Source organism: Artemia franciscana, unplaced genomic scaffold (assembly GCF_032884065.1).
Source record: "Artemia franciscana unplaced genomic scaffold, ASM3288406v1 PGA_scaffold_74, whole genome shotgun sequence".
Lineage (NCBI taxonomy): Eukaryota > Metazoa > Arthropoda > Branchiopoda > Anostraca > Artemiidae > Artemia > Artemia franciscana.
This window is the reverse complement of record NW_027062709.1, coordinates 1,292,375-1,306,015: the sequence shown is the minus strand read 5'-3', so window position 1 is coordinate 1,306,015 and position 13,641 is coordinate 1,292,375. Positions and strand designations below refer to the sequence as shown.

At 29.7% G+C, this 13,641-nt stretch overlaps 1 protein-coding gene across 1 annotated transcript in view; it reads right to left on the bottom strand.

Moving 5' to 3' along the window:
* LOC136042172 (intraflagellar transport protein 172 homolog) overlaps positions 1–13,641 on the bottom strand; it is a 222,669-nt gene that overhangs the window by 182,432 nt on the left and 26,596 nt on the right. Inside the window, exons 8-10 of the mRNA XM_065727100.1 lie at positions 11,388–11,602; positions 9,633–9,727; positions 1,505–1,683 (exon numbers count right to left, since the gene is read on the bottom strand). Of these exons, the coding sequence (XP_065583172.1) occupies positions 1,505–1,683; positions 9,633–9,727; positions 11,388–11,602 (489 nt within the window). The remainder of the gene's footprint in view (positions 1–1,504; positions 1,684–9,632; positions 9,728–11,387; positions 11,603–13,641) is intronic.

Sequence of the window (13,641 nt, the reverse complement as noted above, 5' to 3'; positions counted from 1 at the left end):
TATATATATATATATATATATATATATATATATATATATATATATATATATATATATATATATATATATATATATATATATATATATATATATATATATATATATATATATATATATATATATATATATATATATATATATATATATATATATATATATATATATATATATATATATATATATATATATATATATATATATATATATATATATATATATATATATTTATATATATATATATATATATATATATATATATATATATATATATATATATGTTTTTAACTACGTAAAACTTGCGAATATACAACATTCTTTGCTGTCCCATTGTCTGTGCATATAAATAGATTGTCAGGTTTACCGACTCTTGAACATGCAACATATAATGGTCCATGGGAAAACAATCCGTATTCAGATCTATACCTCATGATTCTAATGATTGCCCTTGAGCTTTGTTGATGGTGATTGCTAATCGACCATTCCCTGAGTCGCCATCGTCATTTATATATACCCCTGTGCACCCCGGCGTCCCCTTTGTAGTTATGTCCCTGTGTCCCGGTCGTCATTTATATTCCCTGTGTCCCGGTCGTCATTTGTGTCCCGGTGTTCCAGTCTGTGATTTCTCTTTGAGTGTCCCAGGCGTCATTTATATTCCTTGTGTCCCGGTATCCCGGTCGTCATTTATATCCCCCTGTGCCCCCCGGCGTCCCCATTGTAGTTGTGTCCCGGTCGTCATTTATATTCCCTGTGTCCCGGTCGTCATTTGTATCCTTTAGTTTTTAGTTTTTTACCTTTTTTTAGTTTTTTTTAGTTTTTTAGATTTTTTAGTTTTTTTTCTTTTTAGTTTTTTTTTGTAGTTTTTACCTTTTTTAGTTTTTTTTCTTCTTTTGTATTAGTGTGAAATAATTCAGACGTCATATGCGGACAAACACGACGTCACTCGACAGACAGACAGACAGACATAACCCACAAACAACTTATTTTTATATATATTTATTCATATTTTTTTAGTTTTCTTTTTCTCTTTTATTTTTCAGTTTTTTCCTTTTTTTTAGTTTTTTTCTTTTTTAGTTTTTAGTTTTTTTTAGTTTTTTACCTTTTTTTAGTTTTTTTTAGTTTTTTTAGTTTTTTAGCTTTTTTAGTTTTTTTATTAGTTTTTATTTTTTTTTTAGTTTTTGCCTTTTTTTATTTTTTTCAGTTTTTTTTTAGTTATTAGATTTTTACCTTTTTTTAGTTTTTTTTTTAGTTTTTTAGCTTTTTTAGTTTTTTTTTCTTTTTAGTTTTTTTTGTAGTTTTTACCTTTTTTAGTTTCTTTCTTCTTTTGTATTAGTGTGAAATAATTCAGACGTCATATGCGAACAAACATGACGTCACCTGATCCATCCACAGATCCACACACAGACAACTTATTTTTATATATATAGATATATATAAATGCATATATATTGTAGTTTAAGTGAGAAATACTGGGTTTCCGGTTTAGTCACTAATAAAGCATCTATACCTGATAAAAATTAACGTTTTCCACTAGGATATGGCCAGTGTTTTGCTTGATATCATATAACCATAGTTTTTTCAATGTATCTTTAACGAGTAAATGGTTCCCTTCTGGTAAAATCAATGACGAGAATGGTTTCTCTAACATTTTCACAGTAGCTATTTCACGATGGGTATCGACATCCACTGAAAAAGAATAACCATAAATAGTTGGAAATAAAAACGATTTTTGTGGCGGGTAGAGGGGAATCTTAAAAATTTCGACTCCCAAGCTGGTAATTTTGCCCCTCTTTTTTTGTAATTTATTACAGCTATTAAACTGGCTAAGAACTGTGCGTTAATTCCATTAGCTCATTTCTGCGATGTATTTTTGTAAGCCACTCACCTTTTTTGGAACACGTTATATTCACACACTGATTTGCATGTTGAATTTTTAGCCAGTAGAAAAGGCCGCAAAACCTCAGAGAGTCAACTGATCCACTGATTCTTGATCAACTAATTGAAGAATCGACCGATTCTTCTGTATAAAATTCTAAGCCAGTAAAAAAAAAAAATAAAAAAAATTCTATAAATTCTCTGCGTGAAAATCAGTACACTTTTCCGCAAAATGCCGAAATATCACATAAGTAGACGATATAGTTGCATTTACAGTTTTACACAAAAAACACAAAAATTGAAAAAAGGAGAACATCAGGATATCAGCCTTATCTATTATATCATACTAGCTGTTGGGGTGGCGCTTCGCGCCAACCCCAACACCTAGTTGGTGGGGGCGCTTCGCGCCCCCCCCAAGCCCCCCCGCGCGCGTAAGTCGTTACGCGCCATAATAGTTACGCGCCATTGTAGTTGTGTCCCTATGTCCCACCTGTGAATATAGATAGATATATATATATATATATATATATATATATATATATATACTAGCTGTTGGGGTGGCGCTTCGCGCCACCCCAACACCTAGTTGGTGGGGGCGCTTCGCGCCCCCCCCAAGCCCCCCCGCGCGCGTAAGTCGTTACGCGCCATAATAGTTACGCGCCATTGTAGTTGTGTCCCTATGTCCCACCTGTGAATATAGATATATATATATATATATGGTTTTAACTACGTAAAACTTGCGAATATACAACATTCTTTGCTGTCCCATTGTCTTTGCATATAAATAGATTGTCAGGTTATCCCCCTGTTTCCCCCGGTGTCCCCGTTGTAGTTGTGTCCCTGTGTCCCGGTCGTCATTTATATTCCCTGTGTCCCGGGTCCCGGTCATCATTTGTATCCCGGTGTCCCGGTCTGTATATACATTCGTTTTTTAGTTTTGTTTTTCTCCTTTATTTTTTTCCTTTTTTTTTCTTTTTTAGCTTATTTAGATTTTTAGATTTTTTAGTTTTTTTTATTAGTTTTTAGTTTTTATTTCTTTTTAGTTTTTTTGTCCCGGTCGTCATTTATATCCCCCTGTTTCCCCCGGTGTCCCCGTTGTAGTTGTGTCCCTGTGTCCCGGTCGTTATTTATATTCCCTGTGTCCCGGTCGTCATTTGTATCCCGGTGTACCGGTCTGTATATACATTCGTTTTTTAGTTTTGTTTTTCTCCTTTATTTTTTTCCTTTTTTTTTCTTTTTTAGTTTATTTAGATTTTTAGATTTTTTAGTTTTTTTATTAGTTTTTAGTTTTTTTTTTCTTTTTAGTTTTTTTGTAGTTTTTACCTTCTTTTTAGTTTTGTTAATTTTTTTTTTTACTTGTGTCCTGGTCGTCATTTATACTCCCTGTGTCCCGGTGCTTTGTTGATTGCTAATCGAACATTCCTTTTGTCCTGGTCGCTTTCTCTTTGAGTGTCGTCATTTATTTTTTTCTTTTTTAGTTCTTTTAGTTTTTACCTTTTTTAGTTTTTTTTTAGTTTTTAGTTTTTTTAGTTTTTTACCTTTTTTTAGTTTTTTTAGTTTTTTAGCTTTTTTATTTTTTTTATTAGTTTTTAGTTTTTTTGTAGTTTTTGCCTTTTTTTTTAGTTTTTTGTCCTGGTCGCTTTCTCTTTGAGTGTCGTCATTTATTAGTTTTTTCCTTTTTTTTTTAGTTTTTTATTGGTTTTTACCTTTATTTTAGCTTATTTTTCAGTTTTTTCCTTTTTTTTAGTTTTTTTTTATTTTTTATTTTTTTTAGTTTTTTACCTTTTTTTAGTTTTTTTAGTTTTTTTAGTTTTTTAGCTTTTTTACTTTTTTTATTAGTTTTTAGTTTTTTTTTGTAGTTTTTGCCTTTTTTTAGTTTTTTCAGTTTTTTTTTTAGTTTTTTATTGGTTTTTACCTTTATAGTTTTTTTAGTTTTTTAGCTTTTTTATTTTTTTTATTAGTTTTTAGTTTTTTTTGTAGTTTTTGCCTTTTTTTAGTTTTTTCAGTTTTGACGTCACCTAATCCAGTTTTTTTTTGTCCCGGTCGTCATTTATATCCCCCTGTTTCCCCCGGTGTCCCCGTTGTAGTTGTGTCCCTGTGTCCCGGTCGTTATTTATATTCCCTGTGTCCCGGTCGTCATTTGTATCCCGGTGTACCGGTCTGTATATACATTCGTTTTTTAGTTTTGTTTTTCTCCTTTATTTTTTTCCTTTTTTTTTCTTTTTTAGTTTATTTAGATTTTTAGATTTTTTAGTTTTTTTATTAGTTTTTAGTTTTTTTTTCTTTTTAGTTTTTTTGTAGTTTTTACCTTCTTTTTAGTTTTGTTAATTTTTTTTTTTACTTGTGTCCTGGTCGTCATTTATACTCCCTGTGTCCCGGTGCTTTGTTGATTGCTAATCGAACATTCCTTTTGTCCTGGTCGCTTTCTCTTTGAGTGTCGTCATTTATTTTTTTCTTTTTTAGTTCTTTTAGTTTTTACCTTTTTTAGTTTTTTTTTAGTTTTTAGTTTTTTTAGTTTTTTACCTTTTTTTAGTTTTTTTAGTTTTTTAGCTTTTTTATTTTTTTTATTAGTTTTTAGTTTTTTTGTAGTTTTTGCCTTTTTTTTTAGTTTTTTGTCCTGGTCGCTTTCTCTTTGAGTGTCGTCATTTATTAGTTTTTTCCTTTTTTTTTTAGTTTTTTATTGGTTTTTACCTTTATTTTAGCTTATTTTTCAGTTTTTTCCTTTTTTTTAGTTTTTTTTTATTTTTTATTTTTTTTAGTTTTTTACCTTTTTTTAGTTTTTTTAGTTTTTTTAGTTTTTTAGCTTTTTTACTTTTTTTATTAGTTTTTAGTTTTTTTTGTAGTTTTTGCCTTTTTTTAGTTTTTTCAGTTTTGACGTCACCTAATCCAGTTTTTTCAGGTGACGTCACCTGACACATCCATCCACACATCCATCCACACATCCACAGACAGACAACTTATTTTTATATATATAGCAGTTTTTTCAGGTGACGTCACCTGACACATCCATCCACACATCCATCCATCCATCCATCCACAGACAACTTATTTTTATATATATAGATATAACGTAAAACTTGCGAATATACAACATTCTTTGCTGTCCCATTGTCTTTGCATATAAATAGATTGTCAGGTTTACCGACTCTTGAACATGCAACATATAATGGTCCATGGGAAAACAATCTGTATTCAGATCTATACCTCATGATTCTAATGATTGCCCTTGAGCTTTGTTGATGGTGATTGCTAATCGACCATTCCCTGTCCCGGTGTCCCGGTCGTCATTTATATCCCCCTGTTTCCCCCGGTGTCCCCGTTGTAGTTGTGTCCCTGTGTCCCGGTCGTCATTTATATTCCCTGTGTCCCGGTCGTCATTTGTATCCCGGTGTCCCGGTCTGTATATACATTCGTTTTTTAGTTTTGTTTTTCTCCTTTATTTTTTTCCTTTTTTTTTCTTTTTTAGTTTATTTAGATTTTTAGATTTTTTAGTTTTTTTATTAGTTTTTAGTTTTTTTTTTCTTTTTAGTTTTTTTGTAGTTTTTACCTTCTTTTTAGTTTTGTTAGTTTTTTTTTTACTTATGTCCTGGTCGTCATTTATACTCCCTGTGTCCCGGTGCTTTGTTGATTGCTAATCGAACATTCCTTTTGTCCTGGTCGCTTTCTCTTTGAGTGTCGTCATTTATTTTTTTCTTTTTTAGTTCTTTTAGTTTTTACCTTTTTTAGTTTTTTTTAGTTTTTTAGATGAAAATTTTTTTTAGTTTTTTCCTTTTTTTTTTTTTAGTTTTTTATTGGTTTTTACCTTTATTTTAGCTTATTTTTCAGTTTTTTCCTTTTTTTTAGTTTTTTTTATTTTTTTTTTTTTTTTAGTTTTTACCTTTTTTTATTTTTTTTATTTTTTTTTAGTTTTTTAGCTTTTTTACTTTTTTTATTAGTTTTTAGTTTTTTTTGTAGTTTTTGCCTTTTTTTAGTTTTTTTTTAGTTTTTTATTGGTTTTTACCTTTATTTTAGCTTATTTTTCAGTTTTTTCCTTTTTTTTAGTTTTTTTTAGTTTTTAGTTTTTTACCTTTTTTTAATTTTTTTAGTTTTTTTAGTTTTTTAGCTTTTTTATTTTTTTTATTAGTTTTTAGTTTTTTTTGTAGTTTTTGCCTTTTTTTAGTTTTTTTAGTTTTTTAGCTTTTTTATTAGTTTTTAGTTTTTTTTGTAGTTTTTGCCTTTTTTTAGTTTTTTTCTTTTTAGTTTTTTTGTAGTTTTTACCTTCTTTTTAGTTTTGTTAGTTTTTTTTTTTTTTACTTATGTCCTGGTCGTCATTTATACTCCCTGTGTCCCGGTGCTTTGTTGATTGCTAATCGAACATTCCTTTTGTCCTGGTCGCTTTCTCTTTGAGTGTCGTCATTTATTTTTTTCTTTTTTAGTTCTTTTAGTTTTTACCTTTTTTAGTTTTTTTAGTTTTTTAGATGAAAATTTTTTATAGTTTTTTCCTTTTTTTCTTTTTAGTTTTTTATTGGTTTTTACCTTTATTTTAGCTTATTTTTCAGTTTTTTCCTTTTTTTTAGTTTTTTTTTATTTTTTATTTTTTTTAGTTTTTTACCTTTTTTTAGTTTTTTTTAGTTTTTTAGCTTTTTTACTTTTTTTATTAGTTTTTAGTTTTTTTTGTAGTTTTTGCCTTTTTTTAGTTTTTTCAGTTTTTTTTTTAGTTTTTTATTGGTTTTTACCTTTATTTTAGCTTATTTTTCAGTTTTTTCCTTTTTTTAGTTTTTTTTAGTTTTTAGTTTTTTTAGTTTTTTACCTTTTTTTAGTTTTTTTAGTTTTTTAGCTTTTTTATTTTTTTTATTAGTTTTTAGTTTTTTTTGTAGTTTTTGCCTTTTTTTAGTTTTTTTAGTTTTTTAGCTTTTTTATTAGTTTTCAGTTTTTTTTTGTAGTTTTTGCCTTTTTTTAGTTTTTTTAGTTTTTTAGCTTTTTTATTTTTTTTATTAGTTTTTAGTTTTTTTTGTAGTTTTTGCCTTTTTTTAGTTTTTTCAGTTTTGACGTCACCTGATCCAGTTTTTTCAGGTGACGTCACCTGATCCACAGATCCACAGATCCACACACGGACAACTTATTTTTATATATATAGATTATATCCACTGATTCTTGATCAAATGATCAACTAATTGAAGAATCAACCAATTCTTCTGTATGAAATTCTAAGTCAGTAAAAAAAAAAAAAAAAAAAAAAAAATTCTACAAATTCTCTGCGTGAAAATCAACACACTTTTCCACAAAATGCCAAAATATTACAGTAGACGATATAGTTGCATGTACAATTTTGAAAAAAAAGAAAAAATTGGAAAAAGCAGAACATCAGGATATTAGCCTTACCTATTGTATATTATTAAGTCTATGGAATTAAAAATTGTCTGTAGAATGATCTGCAGAATAAATTTTTCAGCAGCGTTTAAAATGAGCTGTATAAAAGAGGGGGCAACTGGAAGAAGCAGACTATCAGGATATTAGCTTTATTTCAATCCATGATGTTAAAGATAGGTATGAATAGCGTCCAGAAAATAAAAGTTTCCAAAAGCTTTGGAGAGTATTCATTCTGTGATTTCAAAATTAAAGCAAAATGAATCACTACCTGATATGCAAGCTTAAAATCATCAGGCTAAAAGCTTAATGAAATCTTAGTTTACTGTAAAATCTTGATTCACTATCATAAACTTAAATCATAGGGGTAGATCACAATCACTAATTAATATATCTTTTCATAGTCAAAGTCGTGAACATGGTCAATATCACAATAAACAAATCACACAAAATCATTGACACAAATCACAGTCAAAGTCATAATTATAGCCACAGTCAAAACCTTTAGGGTAGTGCAAGACTAAAGGTTGCAATCGTAGGGCTAAAAATCGTACGGCTAAATAATATGGCTAAAAGTTGAGGAAGATCTTTATTCAATGCGACAACATTTATTCAGTATGATGCTATGAAGACCATAGCATGGTCATCATAGTATGGACCATGGTATGACAATAGATACTACGATGATCAATATGATTGCCATGACCATTAATTAAATTCTTGAATTTTGTATGTTGAATTTTTGTATTTCCATTTTTCTTGCTACCCTGTAAAAAGTCGTATATGCTTGTCCACTTTAGAAATTGAAAAAATAGTTGTCTCTAAAACCTTATATCTCGTTCCTTCATCTTCGGCCATAATTTCAGTTATGCCCACCATAATTCCAATTAATCAAAATATAAATGTTTCTTATGGTTGTTTAAAAATTATGAAGTTTTTAGTGCAGCACCACATTTTCGTCGTCACCATTACCAGGTTAAACCGTAAGCATAAATAAGCAATACAAATCAATAAAATTTAGCAACAGTTTTCGTTCGTAAGAATTTAAGCAATAACAGTCTGCTTATTCCCAGAGACATCTAACTTTCAAAGGAAAGCAAAGCTGTTCGCTTATTCGGTCCATTCGATTATTCTTCGCAGATTTTTCACCGCCATTTTTATTTCAAAATTTTGCGACAACTTTTGCCAAAAACTACACAACTGCATATGGAGGTCTTTTTCACTAAAAGTGGAATTTACGAGTTTTCCAAATTTTTCAAGATATATGGTTGTATAAATTTCCACTCTACCAATACAAGTAATCAAGTTTCATTTTCAATGTAACTGGTACTTCAGTATCATCTTAATGAAGTTAGGCAGATGCTGCTTTTTGAAGAAGAAAGTACATAAAATGGTTAATTTACTTGATTCGATCTATGCTATCTTTAAAAGGATATCTGTAAAAAAGTGAGAAATTTTTAAACTTATAGGGACTACTTACTGAAAAAATAAATATCAAATAATAGCTACAAGACAAGAAGATTTTAAAAATTGAACCCGTGATGTTAATATCACGAGTCAATAGTAATATTCATAATTATTGCTTGATTATAAAAGAAAGTTACAAAGTTCTTAAGCCGAACTGGCCAGACATGACAATAAACAACAAAGAGAGATAAAAATCTACAAAAAGAAAACTTCAAACGAGACGACGGCCAGTAGAATTGAAAGACTAAAACAACGCGGATATTTCGACTGTATCCAAACAAGGCGTCCTCAGCACAAGATAAAAAATTAAAAGAAAACTAAACTAAAAACAAATAAAAACCACAACCAATAATAATAAATACAATTGTCGCTACTTATCCACGCAGGGAAAAGCAGCTATTTGTGTTACTTCAATGAGAATCAAAGAGCAACTGAGGAAAAATTATGAAAATTGAAACTTAGTTAATTATTCTGTTGCGAAATAATCCTCTTGTAAGCTAATATTGAAGCAACTCTTTTTGGTCTAGTAGGTAATCTTGTCCCCTGGTGATTGTGTAAAATTTTAATTCCCTTATTGATTATTGGCTCATTTTTCAAAAGAACATCATAAATTGGGTCAATATTTAAATTCCCTGTGTCTCTATTTATTGAAATATTAGCAAATATATGTTTTTTAAGTTCTATAGCCTCCCTCGCCCACTGAGAAAAACCTCTATCATTAGAAATAGCTGTAGCCTCATCAAATTGTATAAATGTTCGGGATTTTGAAGTTTTGAAGTCTCGTTTGAAGTTTTCTTTTTGTAGAGTTTCATCTCTCTTTGTTGTTTAAAAGAAGTTACACGTAAAAAATTTAGATTCGGCTTATAGTACCAAAAGAGGATATATCCACAAGCGCTGTGGAAGGAAACAATTCTTAAACATAAAAAAGAATATAGTTTAATACTTACTTATGCTGATAGCCAAGGGCGAAGAAGAATATGCAACCACAATTCCTTTCTCTTTTTTGCATATACTAACTAAATCCAAATTTCTGACTGTTGTTCTAAAAAAAAGGCATTTAAATACAAAAAATCCAGCATGAGTACGAGTCAATATACCTTTTTTTCACATTCAAAAAAAAAGAGTTGAAATATAAATAAATTACAAAAAATGAATATTCAAACCCATCATGAATAAACAGAAGCCGCAACATCAAATGATTCGCTCGAAACTCTGAATTGCAACTTGAATCACGGAAACAGTTTTGAATGTGACCTTCTATCCATGATGTCAGGTATAGACCAGTTTACACTAAAAACAGTTACGTATTTTAGAAACTAATTTCATCGTGTCCCATTTTATATATTTTTTTAAAATATAAAATCCAGCATGAGTACTGTTTTTTAAATACAAAAAATCCAGCATGAGTACGAGTCAATATACCTTTTCCTTCACATTCAAAAAAAAGAGTTGAAATATAAGTAAATTACAAAAAATGAACATTCAAACCCATCATGAATAAACAGATGCCGCAACATTAAATGATTCGCTCGAAACTCTGAATTGCAAGGAAACAGTTTTGAATGTGACCTTCTATCCATGATGTCAGGTATAGACCAGTTTCAGATTATTTATATAACTAAATCTAAAAAATACATACACTAAAAACAGTTACGTATTTTAGAAACTAATTTCATCGTGTCCCATTTTATATATATTTTTAAAACATAAAATCCAGCATGAGTACTGTTTTTTAAATACAAAAAATCCAGCATGAGTACGAGTCAATATACCTTTTCCTTCACATTCAAAAAAAAGAGTTGAAATATAAGTAAATTACAAAAAATGAACATTCAAACCCATCATGAATAAACAGATGCCGCAACATTAAATGATTCGCTCGAAACTCTGAATTGCAAGGAAACAGTTTTGAATGTGACCTTCTATCCATGATGTCAGGTATAGACCAGTTTCAGATTATTTATATAACTAAATCTAAAAAATACATACACTAAAAACAGTTACGTATTTCAGAAACTAATTTCATCGTGTCGCATTTCATATTTAATAACTTGGATATTCCCCATAAATAAGGATTATACAAAATAAATGATAAAAATTTTGCTTTTGGGCAAATAATCAAAATTAAATTACAAAAATAAATACATAATTTCAATTTGATTTATATTTATGATTAATAATTTCATTAATTTATAATTATTTTCAAAGATTATTAACCATAGCCTAAGGTTAAGTTCATCAGCAAATGAATTATTGAACTGTTAAAAATTATGTTTTAGTCCCAATTTGACAAAGCCTACCGTACTACTTACACTAAGTTCTTTAGTACATATTTAAATACTATAAATACTTGGCACTTTATTCCCTATCCTCTTCTGATTAGGAAGATTGGATTTATCTTCTGATTGGAAGTATGGGTCCCGTGGTTCGATCTCAGCTACTACACGACTGAGCGACAGAGTTGCCACCTGTCCCACTAACAAAGACACGTTAACTTAAATTTCGAACACTGTCGACGCCCTATTCACAACCGATGGCTCTTAACGATTTTTATTCTTTATCTCTTTGTTCTGTCAGCAAATATTGGATCTTTTAAGACTGTAACTAGCAATATATGTTTTTTCTCAAATATTTATCTTACGAGCGTAACTAAATTGGCTTCTGAATGGTTTAATTATAAATTATAAAACTTAAAACCTTACGTTATAGTTCCTAATACGGAGCGAGAATCATTGTCAATGATTGACAGCTCATTGCCACTATGAACCAAAGTATAGTTCTCAAGGACACAAAAATTGATTCCAGACCTTGTTCCTTTGAATGGAATTTCCCACGTAGTTCTTGTCTCAGTACTACCAAAGACAAGACTCGACCTGGTTACAGCTACAAGGTGCTTTGAATCATTTTGAAACTTAACCTGAAAAAGAAAATATCTTTTCACTAGATAAAAAATTTGGTGTGTCACTAGCTCTATCTACCTGACCTAGAAAATGTCAGGGTTAGTGCACTTGAACAACTTCTTCAAGTACCTTCCTTCCATACTGATATTCGACGTTTGGGACCACTTTCATTTTGTGAAAATTTTTCTTAAATTACTATGAATCAGTTGACCGTCTCCAATTGATTCAGGAGTTGAATTTGGTGAAGTTTTTACACAAAAAATACCAGTTACTATCGTCTTTATCGTCTTTGAAGACCCTATCATCTGTTTGATGTTTTGTTTTTACATCAATCATCTTCCATTTTATATTTTTATGTTATCCTTTCCTAATTGTATTTTTTTAATTTGTTGTATTTTACCTTTTAATTTTAATTCAAGTTTTAACTTTTCCTTATTTTTATTTTAAAATGTTTTTAAAGAAATTGCTCTCTGTTCACTGTATTTTACTTTTCATGTGTTCTTTGTTTCTCATTTAAACGAAAGGGTTCAATAAAAATAAAATCAATATTTTAAATAAAAATAACAATGAAAATATGCATGACAAAATTATGAAATAAGTCCTACTCATTGATTATTCATTTTGGATCAAGCAGGCAGCCAGAGTCATTCCTAGGGCTGGTGGTGCCAGGGGAAAAATTGATTACAGGATCCCCTCCCGACTCAAATATAAGTAGAAAAAGCCGAATCGAAGTGAAAAATTAGATCAACGTGGACTATTCCCCAGCCTTGTGGACATCAAGTCAAGGCACCTGGGAAGACTGCCCCCTGTTGACCCCTCCCCATAGAAACACTCTGCAGTAAGAGTCCATGTAAGTCTTATCATCCCAGGCGGGTTTGTCGCTTTAAATGAAACAAAATCCATAGATTTGCTCAGAAAAATCCCAAGGTTTGAAACGATGTCCTAAGATTTCAAATACCCCTCGATATTATTTATATTTCACGCATGTCGGTGTTTATTTTCAAAATTTATAAGAATTCAGACTTAAATCATAGCTAGTTTATATTTTAATATTTATGATGATAATACTTGTATTTGTTCAAAACTAGACAAAAAAAACCTTGGATTCTATTTTTCTCAATGAAATATTTTTCTACACGAAGCTCTCTGACAACCCTTTCTTACATTAAATAAAAAAAAAACAATTTTTTCAACTGAAAGTAAGGAGCGGCATTAAAACCTGAAACGAGCAGAAATTATTCCATATATGAAAGGGGTTTCCCCCTCCTCAACGCCTCGCTCTTTACGCTAAAGTTTCACTCTTTCTCACAACTCTACTTTTTAAAACAATAAAAAACTTTAGCTTAAAGAGCGAAGCGTTGAGGAGGGGATAACCCCCTTTCATATACGGAATAATTTTTGTTCGTTTTAAGTTTTAATGCCACTCTTTACTTTCAATTTAAAAAAACTTGTTTTTTTAAATTTAATTTCTGAACGGTTTTGAATTAATGCATGTTTACATTTTGGCACACTGCACATGAATAATCAAAACGAAATTTGCATATTATTTTTTGGGGGGCTAAATAGCTTTCTCATAGCTTTAATCGGACGATTTTGATAAAAAATGGGTGGGGGAGAAGGCCTAGTTGCCCTCCAGTTTTGGTTACTTAAAAAGGCAACTAGAACTTCTAATTTTTATTTACGAGCGTTTTTATTAGAAATAAATATACGCAGCTTACGAACTAACCTACGTAACGAACTTCTATATTTTTATTACGCACATGAGGAGGTTTGCCCCCTCGTCAATACCTCACTCTTTACACTAAAAGTTTGAATTTCTCTCCCAATTATTTAAGAATGACCATTGATTCGCAAAGGCTATAGAATAAATTATTCAAATTACTAAAAATACTTTAGCGTAAAGAGCGACGTATTGAAAAGGAGACGAACCCCCTTACATCTACAGAATAATTTCTGTTCGTTTTAAAATTCAATGCTGCTCCTTACTTTCAGTTGAAAAAACTTTTTTTTTATTTATTTTCTCATTTTTTTTAATAATACTAGAAAATCCTGCGCC